Here is a 19,445-nt window from a genome sequence, read left to right as displayed (position 1 = left end):
CATTCCATCCCATCCCACTCTTGCTCCGTGGTCTCCCTCAGGTCAGAACCAGCAGCCCCTCCAGCCCCGCTGGGTCACAGCACCGGCACCTCGCCAACCGACACCACGCCAGCACTCCACCACAACACGGCAACACCAGCACCATACCGCACCACACAGATACCTCTCCAACACCACAGCAGCATCACGATATCATACCGGCACCACACCAGTACTGCCACCACACAGCAAAACTGGCACCACACCAGCGCTACATCTCACCTCAGACACCTCACTGACACCATGCCAACACTGCGACAAGATCACACCAAGGCTATACCGCTTACATTTACACCTCACCAACAACACCACACCATGCCACGCACACCAGCACTGCCGCCAGGGGCAGGAAGCAGCCCCACCCAGGGACAAGTGCTCCTGGATGCCAACTGGGCCAGAGCCCTGTGCCGACTTTGGTGGGCATCCCCCCAGGTTGGAGCCTGCCCCGTCGCAGGTCACGTTCCCCTCCCTGCAGGCCTACAGTGACAGTGCCGCAGGCACCCCACCACTGGGGATGTGTCCCCACCCCTGCCCTGTCCGCCCGGCCCCGCTCTGCCAGCCCCTCTCCTCTGAGAAATCAGCCAGCTAGGGAACTTTCATCACCATAAGGCCACACGTCAAGCGGCCAGAGAGGCTGTTCTCCGGGGAAGGCGAGAGTGTGCTGCTTCCGGTGACGGAACGAGGCCCTGGGCTCAGGGGAAGCTGGAAATGGGGCACGGGGCAGACACTCGGCCAAGTTGGGCCTGGACTAGAAGATGGTGAAACAGGCCGTGCTCAGCCCCCAAACTGAGGTGAGTTCTGCCATTGGTCAGTCGTTCCCTGGCCACGCTCACGAGCCCCCCCAGACATCTCCCTTAGCAGCGTGGCTCAGTGGAAAAGAGCATGGGCTTTGGAGCCAGAGGTCATGGGTTCGAATCCCATTCCGCCACGTCTGCTGTGTGACCTTGGGCAAGTCACTTAACTTGTTGGAGCCTCAGTTCCCTCATCTGTAAAATGGGGATTAAGACTGTGAGCCCCACGTGGGACAACCTGATCACCTTGTATCCCCCCCCCCAGCGCTTAGAACAGTGCTTTGCACATAGTGCTTAAGAAATGCCATTATCATTATTATTATTATTATTATCTCCCGGCCAGTCATCTTCATTGGGCTTTGGCTGAGGGCATTGGGACATTTACTGGATTTCAGAGTCAGATGCCTTTTAGACCAGGAGAGTCACGCCCCCTTCTGGCTGAGAGGTGGCTCTAGTAACGTCCCATTGGCTAGCGCCCTTTGAAGACCCCTTGCTCTTACGGCTCCAAAGGGGATTGGTGATATGGACTTTTTTAAAAAAACAGTATCTGTTAATTGCTTACTATGTGCTAGGCACTGTACTAAGCCCTGGGGAAGATTCGAGGTAATCAGGTTGGACACAGTCCATGTTCCCAGTCTTAATCCCCATTTTACTGATAACGGAGGCCCAGAGAAGTGAAGTGACTTACCCAAGGTCACTCAACAGATACGTGGCAGAGCTGGGATTAAAACCAGGTCCTTCGGACTCCCAGGCCCACATTCTCTCCAAGGATTTACCTTTGCTAAACTACTTTTCCTTCATGGAACCATGATACATATTGTACATATTTGTACATATGTACATGTTTGTACATATTTATTTATTTATTTATTTATTTATTTTACTTGTACATATCTATTCTATTTATTTTATTTTGTTAGTATGTTTGGTTTTGTTCTCTGTCTCCCCCTTTTAGACTGTGAGCCCACTGTTGGGTAGGGACTGTCTCTATATGTTGCCAATTTGTACTTCCCAAGCGCTTAGTACAGTGCTCTGCACATAGTAAGCGCTCAATAAATACGATTGATGATGATGATGATACAGCTCTCAGGAACAGAGGTGTGGCAAGGCTGAGGACAGCCTGTGCCTGAACTGCATCCGCACTGGGGGATGTGATTTGTAAGAATTCAACAAGCTTCATTAGAATCCCAGTCTACTCCGGGCCCCTCCTCTCCTGTGCTCAGAGAGAGCCCGGTGCCATGGTGGGACCCACAGTTCCCAGATAAAGCCTTGACCACTGGGGACCGATAGACTGCCCCTCGGGCCGGTCCTCTCGGGGGTGGGCGGCCTTCAGCAGTCACCTCCCGGGCTGAGCTGACTCCCAAACGCCCTTGGGTAGGAAACAGAAAGCTTGCTCCTCACCAGGAAATCCTGGGGAGTTAAGACAACATAGGAGCCCGGGTTCCTCACTTAGACTTCTAGATCTCGTGCTGGCCCAGAACCACCACCCCCAACCCGAGCAGGAAATGACCTCCCCATATGCTGTCCCAATCTCACTTCACATCTCCCGCTGTAATGGGAAACTCCTGGTGCTGTAGCCAAGGCCAAGGGAGGGAGAGAGGGAAGGAAGGACAAATTCACCTTCCTGCAACACCTTGCCTTTTCCCGGTCATTCGGTCATGATGATCTTGTCGCTGAAAAAATCCATGACCCACTGGACCACTATTCCTCAACGTAGCGTGGGAGGCCCTCATTAAAATGGCCTCAGAGTCAGGAATCATTAAAAGTGGCTTGCCAAACACAGGCAAAAATCTCCACAAATTCCCAGCTCTATGGGATGTGGCAGGCAGGTCTGCCCAGAGCCTATAGGTTTGCGGGAGGGCTTTGTAACTCACAGAATAGGGAAGCAGCTCATTGGAAAGAGCACGGGCCTGGGAGTCAGAGGTTATGGGTTCTAATCCCAACTCCGCTGCTTGTCAGCTGTGTGACTTTGGGCAAGTCACTTAACTTCTCTGTGCCTGTTACCTCATCTGTAAAATGGGGATTAAGACTTGTGAGCCCCATGTGGGTCAACCTGATCACCTTGTATCCACCCCAGCACTTAGAACAGTGCTTTGCATATAGTAGTAGGCACTTAACAAATGCCATCATTATTATTATTGTTAATAACAGGCCTGGGGAAACACGGGTGGGAAATGCTCTCGCTCCAAGAGAACAGCACGGACCGGGAGGCTTGGGGGCGGGGGACTCATCCTCCCCCTGCAGAGCAGGGTGGACCGGGGGGTGTCCAAGGACTCATCCTCCCCCGACAGAGCAGTGTGGCCCATGACCTGAGAAGTGGGAGCCGTGTCGGTCGCCCAATAGCCTGAAGACATCTTCTTGGTGCTTAGGAGGCTCAGTGCCGGGACATCAAGCTGAGCACGTAGTGGAGGGATGGGGTCAGCACATGCAGGGGGCGGTGGGGGACGATGACCCTGAACGGGGCCTCCCCACTCTGCTCCCATCAGCCGGTGGAAAGCTCCTGTTTACACACAAATGTTTTCCAGGACGAGCGCAGTGCTGGCGAGTGGGTTTGGGCGGGATTGGAGGAAACACCTGCCCTAGCACGTGACTTCACCAGTGCGGGTCATCCGGCCAGAGGATCCGCCTTACCCTACACTCTCTGCCTCACGTTAGGCTCCTCTCGCCCCTCCTCCCACTCCTCTCCACCACTAGACTGTCTGAATTACCAATAACAATAATAATAACGATGATGATGGTATTCGTTAAATGCGCGCTATGTGCCAGGCACCATATTAAGTGCTGGCAAATGGGGTTGGACACAATCCCTGTCCCATGTGGTGCTCACAGTCTTAATCCCCATTTTACAGCTGAAGGAACTGAGGCCCAGAGAAGTGAAGTGACTTGCCCAAGGTCACACAGCAGACAAATGGAGGGGCTGGGATTAGAACCCATGACCTCTCAGGCCTGTGCTGTATCCACTATGCCATGCTGCTTCTCTGTCACTCAGAAACATGCTAGGCTCCTACCCCTAGTAACGGTGATATTTCTTAAGTGCTTACTATGCACCAAGCACTGTTCTAAGTCCTGGAGTAGATACGAGTTAATCGGGTCGAGAGAGTCCCTGTCTCACATGGGGCTCACAGACTAAGCTAGACTGTCACTCAAGAAAGACAGTGCTAGGTTTTGTCACCTACGTCAATCAGCACAGCTTGGTGTCCCAAAAGGAAAGCTGATGCTGACCATATTTACATCCATGCTGTGCTTGACCGTCAAGCCCGGATGGGCTGAACAGAGCTTGATTCAATTAAGCATCAATCTTGATTGATGCTGCAGTCCAGCAGCTCTGGTTGGGATCAAGGAACAGGAATGAGAAGCAGAGTGGCCTAGTGGAAAGAGCATGGGCCTGGGAGTTGGAAGGATCTGGGTTCTAATCCTGACTCTGCCACTTGCCTGCTGTGTGACCTTGGGCAAGTCACTTCACTTCTCTGTGCTTCAGTTCCCTCACTGTAAACTGGGGAGTCAGACTGTGAGCCCCATGTAGGTCATGACTGTGTCCATCCTGAATACCTTGTATCTACTCCAGCGCTTAGTACAGTGCCTAGCACATACTAAGAGTTTTAATACCATTGTTTTTAAAAAAGGATGGGGGTAGCATCTGGGGCTGGGATGGGAGTTTGGAGGGCACCACATAAAAGACAGAACCACGCATGTGATCTTGAGCACTCTACTGGAAAAATCAACATTCGAATCAGCAAAGATTTAGTCACATATAAACTGCAATGACAAATGCCTCAAACTGAGATATTTTTTCTCCCTAAGAACTGAAAGCCCTTTTCCGTATATTATCTCATTTTCCATCACATCGCCTGAGGTAAGGTGGAACAGATCAGTTGGAGAAACTGAGCCACAGAGTAGTTAGCGACTCTTACAGCATCACCCGGTGAGTCAGTGGCAGAGCTGGGGCCAAATCTCAGCATTCTTTCTCCACACCACAAACTGAGTTTTTTTTTTAATAAGATTCAGATTCAGTTGCAATTTAAATAGTTCTATGTCTCCTTCCCCAGTCAAGGGTAAGCTTCTTGTGGGTACATGTTTCATCCACTGTACTTCTTTAGAGTGCACTGTGCCCCGTGGGCCCTCAATAAATACCGTTACCATGACAACTAATGAAAGCTTAAAGTGGTTTTTACAGTGCACTGCACCCAGTGAGCACCCAATAACACAGTTACACCCACCACCAGCACTACTACTACTAGTACGACTACCACTACTGCTGTTACTACTACTGGAAGCCTAAAGTAGGTTTTTTGGGGGGGGTTTTCCACACTTCAAAGCAAAATCCCCAGGCCCATTCGTTCAGGACAAGGGCAGGTCAAATGGCCCAAAAATCATTTGACCTGCGACAGAGTGGTCAGTTGGCCTGCAGAGTCTCTAGTTTCTTTGCAGTCTGCAATTCTACTGCCTTCCTGGCCGGAAGAAAACCACCTGAGGGATCTTCCACTAGTTGAGAGTGAGACTTCTCACATACCAATTATACACTCCAAAACTCTCATACCAGGAAGGGCAGGACCTGAGGTGACAGATGATTCTTTTTGAGGTAAAGAATTAGAACGAGGTCTTCCCAGCATGAAAGGAAAGTGTTTCAGGAGAGTATCCGACAGACTACATCGATGCTCTCCTGAAACCCCACCTCCTCCGGGAAGCCTTCCCTGATTAATGTTCTTCTCCCCAGGCCACACTGCACCCATTTATGTCGTCCAAGTCCCCAGGGCCCTCCTGTTCATGTCAATTTTCATTACTATTTAAGTTCTTATTAATTCACCTCTCTTTTTACTCCTTTCTCTAAATAAGTTCTGTCTGTCAGTCTCTCACATTAAACTGGAAGCCCCTTATGGGCAGGGATCGTGCTTACTAACTCTACAGTCTTGTCCTCTTCCAAGTGCTTAAGTACAGTGCTCTGCACACAGCAAGTGCTCGATGAATACCATTGTTGGACTGATTAGCACAATGCTCTGTACCCGAAGGTGCTCAGAAAATTCCACTGATTGATTTAAGGAGAAAGCCCTGTAGAAGCCCTCAAGTTGAAGTGCCCCATGGCCTCTGGAGTTCCCCTGGTGTATCCATTAACCCAAACGATCGATTGATCACTGGTGTGTTGGCCTCAGCGCTCCCCTGGCCTTCGCTTTATTTTCCCCAAGTCGGTCGCAGAAGACCAGTGCGGTGACGTCCCACCCGAGAGAGGGCTGTGTGGCTGGGGCTGACCACCGACTCCCACCAATGAAACCCTCCTCCTGACCTGGTGCTGGCGCATGAGGAGGAAAAAGCCAAGAACTGTTCACACTGACAGGGCGGGCACTGAGCTGACCACCTCCTCCCTCATCGCTTGGAAATTCACTCCGTGCCAGGCAAGGACGGGTCTGCACCAACTGCGCCGGACACATGGGATTATATGGTGGTACCCACTACTGTCACTGGATTGCCCAAAGATGTGGTCAAGACAAGCCGGAGGAGACTGAAAGCCAAAGCAACCCCAAAACCAAACGTGCCTGTGCCTGGCCCCAGGGCTGGGAGCCACCTGAGGATGAATCCTTTGGGCAAAACACAGCTGGGAGCCACTTTCTGGGACAGGCAAGACCTCGCGCAACAGGGAGGCAGGCTCCTACCACGAGGACCAGCAGGACCATGGGGACAGCGGGCAGCAGGCAACGGTGAACAGCCATCGCTCGGGCAGGAGAGTGCAAGTGGACCACTGGGCCTCCTGGCCGGGTCGAGGCTCTGCTTCCCAGTATCATGTCGGTGGGGGAGGGAGCAGTCAGAATGGGGAGTTTGTCAGAAGCCCCCGGATCAAGGCCAGGCCTGTCTGAGTCCCCAGAGAGTCCAGGCCTGGCAGCCAGCTTGTCGCTGGTGCCGCTATTTCCATGTCGTGAGCATGGGCTTTCCTGCGTCTCTCACTCTGCCGCCCTTGGACCCGATGGACTGTCCGGGCCGATTTCTCAAATCCCGATCCGCTCCCTCACTCTGGGCCAACTCTTCGTCGTACCTAGGATGGTAAGGATAACAAAACAAGTTTTGCATCAAGCCAAGCCACTGATAAGCCAAACTGGATGGGTGGGGGCCTGGTGGACGAGGTGCTCAGCAGAGATCAGTTCGACGGTCCCAAAAGCGGGACGAAGCACCCAGCCGCCTGCTGTATGGCGATCCTCCTTGACACCATCTCAACCAACCCAGCAATCCTGACCCAAACGGATCTGTCGTCTTGGCCTCACAGACTCCGCCAGTGACTCGGGTCTGGCTCGTCGCTCGGCTCTCGCCAGTCCCTCACTGAATCGCCCGGATGGCTGAGTTGGGTGTGGGTCTGGGTCCTACGTCTGCCTCCTGGAAAACCGGAGCTCAGCACTCTGAGAGGTGGGGCTTTAGTGCTTGCTTTCCGGTAGCCTTCAAGGGCCAGGACAACTTCCTTCTGTTTCCTGTTTCCTCCTCACCAAAGATAGGGGGGAGCCAGGTGAGAATGCCTTCCCTCATCCTGGAAAACCAGGCAGGGATGCAGGGTTCCTGATTCGTTGGTGAGTCGTGGTCTGGGTAGGGAAGAGATGGGGGAACCCACAGAAGTACACGGTTTAGGCAATCATGCTCCATAAGGCTTGGGCCCAGGTCAGACCCCGGCCCTCCGGGAGAAACAGAAACATGGCTTGCCTAATGCTACGCATGAACCAGGCTTCCACTAGACCAAAAAGCTAAGCCCACGAGCCAGGTGACTCAAGGCCCCCGGCCGTCCCCACTTACAGAATCTCGTAGTTCCCCAGCGCTTCCTTGGGGGGCGATTTGTTCCACCGGCAGTCTGGAATCTCACCGTTGGGCACGGCGATGTTCAGGGTGTCGTTGATGAGGTTGTATTTGAGGATGCGGTCATTGGCTGTGCTGGATGTGAGGGACGGTGAGGCATTGACCTGGGAGGCCGCCATGGCGATGATAACAGCAGTGTCAACAACAAGATCTTTCTCCGGCACCTCCTCCACCTAACCTGTGGGCTGAGGGCTGGGGCCTCGCGAGGGGTTCTGCTGGCTAGAGTTGGTGTCAGATCGCCGGGCCACCCACCTAGGCCCGGACAAGCAGCTCTGGGACCAGGATCCCCAGTGCTCTACTCTTTCAGCAGGGCTTTCTGCTCCTCCCGGGCTGGAGTCCCACCGCAGACAACGAGGCCCCTTCCTTCCTAACTCATTTTGCTTAGAGTCAAACACTCATGTGTGGGTATGGGCGGGCAGCACTCTCTGGTGCTGTTCCACGATCCCCCACGAGCTGCCGGTTACTGCCATCTCTGTGGCACCTTAACACCCCCTTTCTATAAAGTGGATTCCAGACATGTCATCTTTTTAGCTTGCTGCCTATATTCCTTTCCCAGCAGCGGGAATAATAATAATGGCATTTATTAAGCGCTTACTACGTGTTAAGCACTGTTTTAAGTGCTGGGGCAAGTCCACCAGGTTGGACACAGTTCCTGTCCCAAATGGGGCTCACAGCCTCACCTTCGAGGGCAGTACAGTGCTAAGTGTTCAGTACAGTGCTCTGTAAATGGTAAGTGCTCAATAAATATCACTGATTGATTGACTGTGGCCCATGGGACATGGCTCCTGAGGCTGAATTTGAGCAGAACCCCCAATTAGAATCTGGACCTGGGCTCAGAGCCCAGCCCGGCCTAATAATGCAGTGTAGGTCTGATTGACATTTGCCTGGCTCTGGTCAACCTGGTTCCCTTGGACGTGCAGCAGGAGAGTCTCCTGTTGTTCCTCAGCAAAACGGGTCTCCTGAACCGCCCCCGCCTTCATGCCGCCTCTCTGGGTTCTGCAGCCGGAAAGATTCCCAGAAGCTAGGAATCGCACGAGGGATTGGGACCATTTCTGACCAGATTATCTTGATCCCACCCCCATGCTGAGGTCAGTGCTCAGCCCCTAGCAAGAGCATAATAAATTCCATTAGTCAAAATGAAATGAATTACAATTAAGCAAAAGGGTGCTCGTCTTTCCCCACTCTGACAGCCTACCCATTAAACTCTTAATAAATGGCGTGGCAAGTGATGACCTGTGGTGGGAGGCATGGTCGAGAGGGCCGATTTAATTTTCCACCAGGCCTTCTGTCCTCTCGTTCCGCCTCAGGAGAGGGGAGAAGGGGCGTGGATAAGGTAGAAGGGATGGGGAGGGTCTACTTCCGGTCAAGCGAATCGCAGGGGGGCAGTGAAACCTGCTGCAGAGAAGACACGTGTGCGCCTGGTGGCTGAGCTCCAAAACACAAATCTGGAAAGGCTGTACAAAGACCCGCAGGGAGCGCCCCACTTTAATTTGCACAGTCCAACTCAAATCCCAAACGACCAGCAATTTGGAGCATCGGAGCGGGTCACCCACATTCAGGGCGGGAATCTACCTTGTGGCACCGACTCCTTGAGTGTGAAGGGAATAATAATAATCATAATAACAATGATACCTGTGATATTTGTTAAGCGCTACGTGCCAAGCCCTGTACAGAGCTCTGGGGTAGACACGAGATCATCAGGTCCCATATGGGGCTCACAGTCTAAGTCAGAGGGAGAACAGCTATTGAATCCCCACTTTGCAGATGAGGGACCTGGGGCATCAAGAAGTTAGGGGACTTTCCCAAGGTCATGCAGCAGGTAAAGTGACAAAGCTGGGATTAGAACTCAGGTCCTCTGATTCCCAGGCCTCTTCTCTTTCCACTAGACCTTGCTCCCCAAGGTCCACCTGGCCCAGAGAACCCATGGGATTCATCCCCAGAGACAGTGGTCTCCTTCGCAGCTGACCCCATGAGCCTGGGCTGAGCATACTGATCTTTCAACTTCTGGCCTTCCCAGACTGAGCCCCCTCCTTCCTCTCCCCCTCCCCCCGGCCCTACCTCCTTCCCCTCTCCACAGCACCTGTATATATGTTTGTACAGATTTATTACTCTATTTATTTTACTTGTACATATTTACTATTCTGTTTATTTTATTTTGTTAATATGTTTTGTTTTGTTGTCTGTCTCCACCTCCTAGACTGTGAGCCCACTGTTGGGTAGGGACCGTCTCTACATGTTGCCAACTTGTACTTCCCAAGCGCTTAGCACAGTGCTCTGCACACAGTAAGCACTCAATAAATACGATTGATTGATTGATTGATTGAGAGCAGGACCCCCAGTAACCCACCGGTTCGGCCAAGCCCAATTTGACCGATCTGACCGCAGCCTTGCGGGTTGGACGACTGTGCGCTGTTACTGGGGGGCTCGAAATGCCTCTTTGTTCTCTAGAGGCCTGAAATAGTCTACTATTTCTCCTATCCCTAGTCTACTTTAACGTCGGACTCCCCCTGTACACTGTCGGCTCCTTGTGGGCAGGGAACGTGTCCACCCACTCTGCTGTACTGTCCTCTCCCAAGCGCCTTAATCCAGTGCTCTGAACACAGTAACTGCTCAATAAAGACTACTGGTTGGTTTTCAAGCTGGTGGCTCCCTCCAAGGCATGAGCTAGCTGCTCCAGAGAGGGCAGTGGTCCAGCAAGTGTCTCCAAACCAAAGTGTCCCCCTCGGGGTGGGGTGGGGATGGGGGTCTCGCTGCCCCACCCACCCCGAGCCCAGAGATGCTACGAACCAGCCCCCAGCAGGAGGAATGTGAGGGCTACAGCCCAGGACGGCACCCCAGGGTGGCATCCCGGGACGGCTCAATTACCTCAATCAGCCACGGCTTGAGTTTGTCGTCGATTATGATGTCGTAGCCGTAGCACTCGAAGCAGTGCTTGTCATTGTTCATGACGGGCTGAAGTGAGAGGGGAAACCGGCAAAATGAGGGCCCTCCCCGCAACCACCGCCCCAGTCCCCAAGGATAGGCACCCCTGCCACCTCCACCCCCCACACCAGAAGATGAATCTCTGCGAGTCTCCCAGCTCCCACGGCCCCACTTACTGCTACGGCCTTGAGCGACTGCACGATGATCCAGTGGATGTCATCAAACAGTTTGCTCGTGACCTCCTTTCCACGCGTGCTCTCCAGGTACAACCTCAAGTTATTCACTGTCCACTTGCCCCCGTGGATGTGATTGTAGTCGTCCTGACAACATTCAGGAAAAACAAGGCTTCTCACTGCTTCCGGCACCCCGACTTAGGGAAACTGCGTGTTGCCCGCTGTCCCGCCTTCTGCATCCCCGCATCCCCACTGCCCCACACACTGTATCCCTGCTGTCCCACATCCTCACATGCTGCATCTCTGCTGCTCCGCATTCCCGTGCTCGGTTTCACCGCATGCCTTACCCTGGCCCCACTGCCCAGGCACCAACTCCTATATACATCGCCTTCTCCTTTCTCCTCCTCAGTCATTGATTCTAATGCTTCTAGAAAGACAGCTTCTTGAGGGCAGGGATGGCATCTACTCCTTCTACTGTCCTCTCCCAAGCACTCACTCCAGTGCTGTGCACCCAATAGACTGTAAGCCCCAAGAAGTCAAGGATCGAGTCTACTATCTCTATTGTCCCCTCCCAGATGCTTACTTAGTCCAGTGTTCTGCCCACAGCAGGTGCTCAGGAAATCCTAGTGATCGAGTGACTATCTCAGGAAGGGGGCCCTGGATCTCACTAGGGAGTTCTGGGGATGCAGGCGGCCCTGGAGGCTCGAGGGGCCAGGGTGTCCACTGTCCTGCACCAGGCCTCTGGTGGCTGAGCTCCTGGGACAGGCCCGAGGCCACGGTTGGGGTTTGCCCTCCCCCTTGCCCATCCAACACCACTCCCTTCACAGCTCCCATCATGGCACCATACAGGGCCAGGTCTGCCCGACTCCCGGAGAGACAGACAGACAGACAGACAGACAGACAGACAGACAGACACACACCCAAGGGCTCAACCAGCAAGGGGCAGCAGAGCCATCATCCAAGTGCTATCTGCCACTAGGCTCTAAGCTACGTCCAGTCCACATTTATTTATTTATGTGAATGCCTGTCTCACCTAGACTGTAGGCTCGTTGTGGGTAGGGAATATGTCTGTTTATTGTTATGTTGTACTCTCCCGACCGCTTGGTACAGTGCTCTGCACACAGTAAGTGCTCAATAAATACGACAATGAATGAATGAATCTGTATACCACGCTGCCAAGAAGGCTGAGGCCCTGGGTGGGTGGAGAGAGACAACAGGGAAGGGTTTGGCCTGGGGCTGGGGGGCAAAGTTGGGGGCATATCAGTCAGCCTTACTTGGATGCTATCGAAAAGGCGATGGAAAATTTCCTCGCGGGACCCAACTTACCCCATGTTTCTGGATGGCCACATTGGTGAGATGAACAAACATGTTGTCCAACTCACTGGTACTGGGCGTGTACTTCACTGTGCAAAACCGACAAAAACCCAGTTTGTACCTAGGAGAGGGGTGAAAGGCATTAAGGGCCCTAGCTAGAGGAAGAAGCTGAGAAGCTCAGCTGAGACTTCTCCACTCTGTCCACCCGGGCCGAGGGAAACGGGGAAGCGAGCATCCTTACATGTAGCAGCGCAGGGGGCGGTACGTGGATACCAGCACGTACAGGCGCAGATCGAACTTCCTCCCGCCAATCAATAATGGGTTGTTAATGTACAGTGAGATCACGTAGGCTTCTTTAGAAGGCTGGGCCACGAACCTGGAAAGCACCGAGCCTCGGGCTCAGAATCAAATGTCAAAGTGCCGCCCCCCCTCCTGCTCTCTCTCTCCCACCAACCTTCTCTCTCTCTGTCTCCTGGCCTGACCCTGCCCACTACTGGATCCAAGGGACCAGGGCAATCGATCAATAAATCAATCGATTGCATTTATTGAGCACTTACTGTGTGCTGGGCACTGTATTAAGCACTCGGGAAAGTACAATATATAATAGAGTTGGTAAGCATATTCCCTGCCCTTAACAAGCTTAAAGTCTAGAGCGGCGGGGACAGATATTACTATAAATAAATATATTACGGATATGTATGTAAATGTTGTGGGGCTGAGGGAGGGGTGAATAAAGATAGCAAATCAGGGCAATGCAGAAAGGAGTGGGATAAAAAGTGGGGAAGCAGCCTGGCCTAGTGGATAGAACACAGGCCTGGAAGTCAGAGGGACCAGGGTTCTAGTCCCAGCTTCACCATATGTCTGCTATGTGACCTTGGGCAAGCCACTTAACTTCTCCGTGCCTCAGTTCCCTCATTAAAATGGGGATTAAGATTGTGAGCCCTATGTGGGACGGGGACTGTGTCCGACCTGATTATTGGAGAGTTCTCCAAGGGAGGGGGTGTAGATGGAGAAGAGAAGGCACTGAACCCTGAGAGACTCCCACAGTTAGAGGGTGGGAGACAGAAGAGGAGCCCACGAAAAAGACTGAGAATAAGCAGCCAGAGGGCTACGAGGAGAACCCAGAGAGGACAATGTCAGTGAAGCCCAGATTGGATAACATTTCCAGGAGAAGGAGGTGATCGACAGTGTTGAAGGCAACTGAGAGGTCGAGGGGGATTAGGAAGGTGGAGAGGCCGATGGCTTTGGCGAGAAGAGGGTCACAGGTGACCTCTGAGAGGATGCAGAGATCCAGTCAGGCTCCACCCAGTCGGGTTCCTCCAGGAAGGGACACCATGGTCACCCATGCAAGCACTGTTCTCAGTGCTGGGGTAGATGCACATTAATCAGATTGCACTTAGTCCCTATCACACAGAAGGCTCACAGTCTACACAGGAGGGAGTAAGATTTAATCCCCAGTTTACAGAAGTAACTGAGGCATAGAGAAGTGACGCGACTTGCCCAGGGTCATACGGTAGACCCATGTCAGAACCTGGATTAGAACCCAGATCCTCTGACTCCCAAGCCCGTGCTCTTTCCACTAGGCCATGCTGCTTCTCTAATGGTCCATTTACGTGAGTCACACAACCCCACCACCAGCACCCGCCATTTCGGGCTCACCTCCTGGGTTACTAGGGACCACCTGAGCCACCACCCATCCGATCTGCTGAACTAGAGCTAGGGAGCCACACTTCACCTGCCCGACAGTCAAATACCAAGCACATGACACAACTCTGGGAGCAATGCAGACAACTCGGATGATCTAGAAGTCATCGGCACCACACCACCGAGGGGTGTTGGACTTTGTCACTCCATTTCTCAAATGGGAAAACTGAGGCCCAAACAGGACTGCAGAGTAGGGTAGAGAGGCCGGGTCCCCACCCTCTGAGCCTCAGGACACCTTCTCACCAAGACTCGGCCTCCCCTATCCTTGGAGATGCTGAGTCATCTCCCCCGGGTGAAATGAAAGGGGCACCCCTTCTCCTGAAAATGCTCACGCCGGCTCGGGCAGGCAGACAGGCGGCCAGAGGGCTTGATCAGATGCACCCCCGGGGGCCTAGTGACTCCTTTCAGCTCTACCGTGAAAAACGCTTCAGATATGGAATCGAGACAAGCCAGTCTCACGCCTCCTCTATACTTACGAGGACGTCTTGCTGTCCCGCGACCACTTCTTAATCTGGGACAGTTTGTTGATGAGGAATATCCCCTTTCCCTGCGCTTTTCCACAAGGTTTCATAATCCACGTGCTGGAAGGGTTTTTTCTGAATTCTTCAACAAACAGGTTGTAATCGGCAGGAAGCATGAAAGTGACCGGCACAAAATCTAAGTCGCAAGGACAAAGAGGCAATGTCAAGGCCCACCAAGCCGCCACAGAGCTCAACGACGGGTCTCTGGTCAGCCCTCCCCGCCGGCCCCGTCTGCGTCACGGACCGTAGATTCACACTGACCGACCTCACAGGTCATCACCACACTGACCGAGAGGATCAACCAGCCTCAGCTCCCGGGAAGAAATGGGAGGAGGAATGGTTCGAGGGTCAGACCGCCCACGGCTTTAACGTCAAACCCAGGGGGGGCACAAGTGCGGCACTCTCAGGTCCGCACAAGTGCCAACATGTCGGAGCCCGAAGTGGACCGGGGGTGCGACATGGTCACAGTCCAGCAATCGAGCAAATCATGGGCTCACCCGCGAGACACATACCCAAGTAAAGGTGCTTGCCATTCTCATCCTTCTCGGCTAAGGGGCTCCCTTCTTTCTCGAGTTCTTTCCTGTACCGCTTAATATTCTTCACCATCAGGTCCTTCCTGGTCAGCTCATAGTGGTTCGGGAAGTGGTTGACGATCTGATCGTCCGAGAGGCGGTAGCCAGCTTCCACGCTGAAAACGTTCCGGATCGTTTGGACACTCATCCTGAAAGAGAAGTGGCAGGATCGGGGCTCGGAAAACCCAAGCGCCATTCCCTGGCCTCTTATGCCCAGACTGTACCAACATGAGGAGGGATCTGGGACAGACAGTGCAACTGGGACTCTCTCACGTGGCTCTATGCTGAAGATGTGGCCTAGGCAGAGCTCAGGCAGATGGGCAGATTTCTTTGGGTCTCGCTGTAAAGGCTCCTAGGAAGAGGATTCAGTGGACAGAGGAACAGGTTCCTGGGAGCTCAGACCAGGCAGGGGAGCTCCATTGGGCTGGGGCTGAGTCAGAAAACGATGACTCTTGGGCCGGTGATGGACGAGGCACAGTGGGCCCGACTTTCTAGAATGGCGGCCTCGAGTCTAATCATCCTCAGACGTTGAATCGTGACCGGCTGCTTAAGGCTAAGGGGAGGACGGGACCAACTGAGGCTGGAGCAAGAGATGCTTGTAAAGCTGCCAAAGGCCAAAAGGGCCAAAAGATCAGAACCCCTCAGCTTTGGCCAGGGGGGCTGCATATTTGGAATCCATGCTTCCAGCTGATGTCCCACATGAGAATGCATTCGAAAGAAGCAATACTTGGGGCCTGGGTTTCGTCCGGCAAGTTGATGGAAATGGGGACTACCACTTAAAATTTGTGATTGATTTCCCGCACTGAGAAACCAAGAGTTCTGTATCTCCTTTTCATGGTTTCCTGCCTGGCTTGCATCTCCAGCAGTTTCTGAACACAGGTCCCTCCCAGAAACCTCCAGGGTGTCAGGGAGAGGGAAGGAAACAGGGAGATGATGGAGAAAAGGGGAAAGAGAGAAGGGGGGAAGGAGGGTCAGAGGCAAACGGGGTCCCCTCATTCTCTCTCCCTATACCCTTTGGCACTTGGCCCCTGCATCCAAAGGCCTCTCACAGTGCTGTGCAACACCAGACTTGGGGTCCCCCCATCTCAGGGAAGGGTGGAAAGGGGAACCCCCACATCCTTTGTTCTGACCACCATCCATCAGAAAGGAAAGGGATGCCACCCCTGTCAGGACAGAGATGCCACCCCTGTTCCCCCTTCACTCACCTTAAATTTCTGCTGTGCTTCACATCCTGTGATGAGAAAGGGAGGAAGGAGCAGGAGAGTGGGCAGGGGAGCAGACAAGCAGTGGGGCGAAGGCGGGGGAATGGACAGGCGGTCTTAGGGCTCTTTAACACTTCACACTTCTGCCGCTTGGGCCTATTTAGAGGCACATTCGCATAGCCAGGTGGGTCCTGGTTCCCTCGGGAGACCGTAAGCTCTTCGAGAGCATGGACCTTGGCTGGTTCTTTCTCCGTTACTCCTCATAAGCCTCGTTAGGGCTCTGAGGCACAGGCCCTCCAACACCAACGGGGAGTCCCCGATAGGGGCACGGGGCCCACATCTGGGTAAATTGCTTGGGGAAGAAAACCGTGCAGCCTGTTATTGAAAGGCCCAACATGACCCAGTTCCAGTTATTTGGGAAACGTCTGCTCCGTGGTGAGGAGTCGGTGGGAATTCGCGGCACTAGAATGGAAGGTAAAACCCCCAAATCCAGCTTTGGAAAAGCAAAGAGAAAATGGCTCTTACCAGTAAAAATTCCAATCTTCATTTTCAGCCACTTGAATCCACCCCCTCTTCTCAAAGTTATTGATCAGCACGGACTTCTCGATATCCGTTACCCATTTGACTTTTCCCGCCATTCTCCTACAGAAAACGAGGATGTCAACGGGGAGGAATTAGCCCATCACACTGAAAACCCAAGTGTCCCCAGCCTGAGGTCAGGGGAGCCCCACCCTCTGAGTCAGCCCTGTCCACCCAAGACCACTGGCTTATTTCATTAAGCTGGTCAAGGCACTGCTCCTACTACCTGTCCTTCCCCCTGGGACTGGCTACCACAGAGGGAACGGATATCTGGGTTGGGGTGGAGAGAGGGTGGCCACAGACTCTTTCCAGACTTTCTACCCCACGGCTCCGGTGGTCCGAAAGGCAGGGGCTGTGAGCCGGGCCGGTTCTGGAGCCATCAGTCCACGTGGGACAGGGACGGGACTATGTCCAATCTGTTTATCTTGTACCTACCCCAGGGCTCTGCACTGTGCTTGGCACCTAGAAAGTGCTTAACAAATACCACCGTTATTATCAGCAAGAGCATGCGACTGCTAGTCTCAGAAAAAGGCCCCCAGCTGCTCCAGATCATCCCATTCATCCAGAAAAGGACCCCAGTCACTCCAGAAATATCCAGTCTATCTAGAAAGGGGTCAGCACTGCTTCTCTATAGGGCTGGCATTTTCAATCGTAGGTCGCTGAGGGCAGGGAATGTGCTTAATATGGTGCTCTGCACACAGTAGGCACTCAATAAGTACAGTTGAATGAATTAAGTGAATGAATAAATTATATTTAAGCGCTTAGCATATGCCAAGCACCAGACTATGTGCTGGGGTGGATATAAGATAACCATGCCAGAAAGAGGCAAGAGATAAAAACCGGAGTGAGAGGAAGAGGTTTGGGGGCCAACGCTGCCGTGGGGCCGAAGCCCTCACAGTCCTCAGGGTCCATATATACGGCGCAAAGACAGTGGTAACCTTGCCAGTGGCAGGTTCCACTGCTTGTTTTCTTGGCCCTCGGGAGGGGCGGGGAGCGGCATCCCCTTGAACCAATCAATGGCATTTATTGGGCGCTTGCTACGAATACAGCACTGTACTAAGCGCTTGGTAGAGTACAATACAATAGAGTTGGCCGACACGTTCCCTGTAATCCTCCCCGCACGAGACCACGGTCGAGCCCGCCTAACCCTGCCTTCGGGTGAAGCTGCCCAGCTTTTTTTTTGGTGGGGGGGAGGGGGGGCCCTCTGTGCCTCCCCCGCAGAGGGCACGATCCGCTCTTAAAGAATTCGCAGCCCAGACCAACAGGAGCTGGGCCGTGCCCATTCATTCATTCATTCATTAATAAAATAATAATAACAATAATGGCATTTATTAAGTGCTTACTATGTGCAAAGCACTGTTCTAAGCGCTGGGGAGGTTACAAGGTGATCAGGATGTCCCACGTGGGGCTCACAATCTTAACCCCCATTTTACAGATGAGGTAACAGAGGCACAGAGAAGTTAAGTGACTTGCCCAAAGTCACACAGCTGACAAGTGGTGGAGCCGGGATTTGAACCCATGAATTCTGACTCTAAAGCCCATGCTCTTACCACTGAGCCACGCTGCTCTCTCCTTCATTCAATCGTATTTACTGAGTGCTTACTGTGTGCAGAGCACTGTACTAAGTGCTTGGGAAGTACAAGTTGGCAACATCTAGAGACGGTCCCTACCCAACAGTGGGCTCACAGTCTGGAAGGGGGAGACAGAGAACAAAACAAAACATAAACAAAATAAAATAAATAGAATAAATATGTACAAATAAAATAAATAATTAAATAGAGTAATAAATATGTACAAACATATACATGTATACAGGTGCTGTGGGGAGGGGAAGGAGGTAAGGCGGGGGGGGGGATGGGGAGAGGAAGGTGGGGGCTCAGTCTGGGAAGGCCTCCTGTAGGAGGTGAGCTCTCAGCAGGGCCTTGAAGGGAGGAAAAGAATTCCAGGCCCGGGGGAGGACGTGGGCCGGGGGTCGACGGCGGGACAGGCGAGAACGAGGCCCGGTGAGGAGATTAGCGGCAGAGGAGCGGAGGGTGCGGGCTGGGCTGGAGAATCAATCAATCAATCGTATTTATTGAGCGCTTACTGTGTGCAGAGCACTGTACTAAGCGCTTGGGAAGTCCAAGTTGGCAACACATAGAGCCAGTCCCTACCCAACAGTGGGCTCACAGTCTAAAAGGGGGAGACAGAGAACAAAACCAAACACACTAACAAAATAAAATAAACAGAATAGATATGCACAAGTAAAATAGAGTAATAAATCTGTACAAACATATATACATATATACAGGTGCTGTGGGGAAGGGAAGGAGGTAAGATGGGGGGATGGAGAGGGGGACGAGGGGGAGAGGAAGGAAGGGGCTCAGTCCGGGAAGGCCTCCTGGAGGAGGTGAGCTCGCAGTAGGGCCTTGAAGGGAGGAAGAGAGCGAGCTTGGCGTATGGGCAGAGAGATTGGGGGCATTCCAGGCCAGGGAGATGACGGCGGGACAGGCGAGAACGGGGCCCGGTGAGGAGATTGGCGGCAGAGGAGCGGAGGGTGCGGGCTGGGCTGCAGAAGGAGAGAAGAGAGGTGAGGTAGGAGGGGGCCAGGGGATGGAGGGATGGGCGGCCTTGAAGCCCAGGGTGAGGAGTGTCGAGCCGACGGAGGGCAGGGGCCGCGGCTGCCGGGGGGGAGGGAGGGGACCGCTTCCCCGTGCCCGGCCGGGGGGAGGCGCGCGGACCTGGGCAAGGGGCCGAGACGACTGTGGGCGGCGGGCGGACGGACCGAGCCCCGGAGGATCCCGGAGGATCCCGGCTCCGCCTG

At 53.3% G+C, this 19,445-nt stretch overlaps 1 protein-coding gene across 2 annotated transcripts; it reads right to left on the bottom strand.

Moving 5' to 3' along the window:
• Positions 1 to 5,791: 5,791 nt before the first annotated feature.
• On the bottom strand, positions 5,792 to 19,445 carry TTLL1 (tubulin tyrosine ligase like 1). 2 transcript variants are annotated; one of them, XM_038756466.1, is made up of 10 exons: positions 19,363 to 19,445; positions 16,589 to 16,705; positions 14,802 to 15,010; positions 14,245 to 14,425; positions 12,306 to 12,440; positions 12,077 to 12,185; positions 10,754 to 10,897; positions 10,521 to 10,607; positions 7,596 to 7,759; positions 5,792 to 6,852 (listed from the first exon to the last, which is right to left on the bottom strand). In XM_038756466.1, the coding sequence occupies exons 2-10, from the start codon at positions 16,699 to 16,701 to the stop codon at positions 6,723 to 6,725; spliced, it is 1,272 nt and encodes a 423-aa protein (XP_038612394.1). In that variant the 5' UTR covers positions 16,702 to 16,705; positions 19,363 to 19,445; the 3' UTR covers positions 5,792 to 6,722. The 2 variants fall into 2 exon arrangements, with proteins under 2 accessions (XP_038612394.1, XP_038612395.1); XM_038756467.1 differs by lacking the exon at positions 19,363 to 19,445 and adding an exon at positions 18,193 to 18,214.

Source organism: Tachyglossus aculeatus, chromosome 14 (genome assembly GCF_015852505.1).
Source record: "Tachyglossus aculeatus isolate mTacAcu1 chromosome 14, mTacAcu1.pri, whole genome shotgun sequence".
NCBI classification, from domain to species: domain Eukaryota; kingdom Metazoa; phylum Chordata; class Mammalia; order Monotremata; family Tachyglossidae; genus Tachyglossus; species Tachyglossus aculeatus.
This window is presented reverse-complemented; position numbering and strand designations above follow the sequence as displayed.

Bases quoted from the DNA above. Each gene is read 5' to 3' on its own strand.
- TTLL1 (XM_038756466.1), bottom strand. From the start codon at position 16,701: ATGGCGGGAAAAGTCAAATGGGTAACGGATATCGAGAAGTCCGTGCTG. The intron at 15,011-16,588 runs GTAAGAGCCATT...CTTCTCTTTCAG, and splicing joins GAAGATTGGAATTTTTACTG to GATGAGTGTCCAAACGATCC. The intron at 14,426-14,801 runs GTATGTGTCTCG...CTTGCGACTTAG, and splicing joins TGGCAAGCACCTTTACTTGG to ATTTTGTGCCGGTCACTTTC.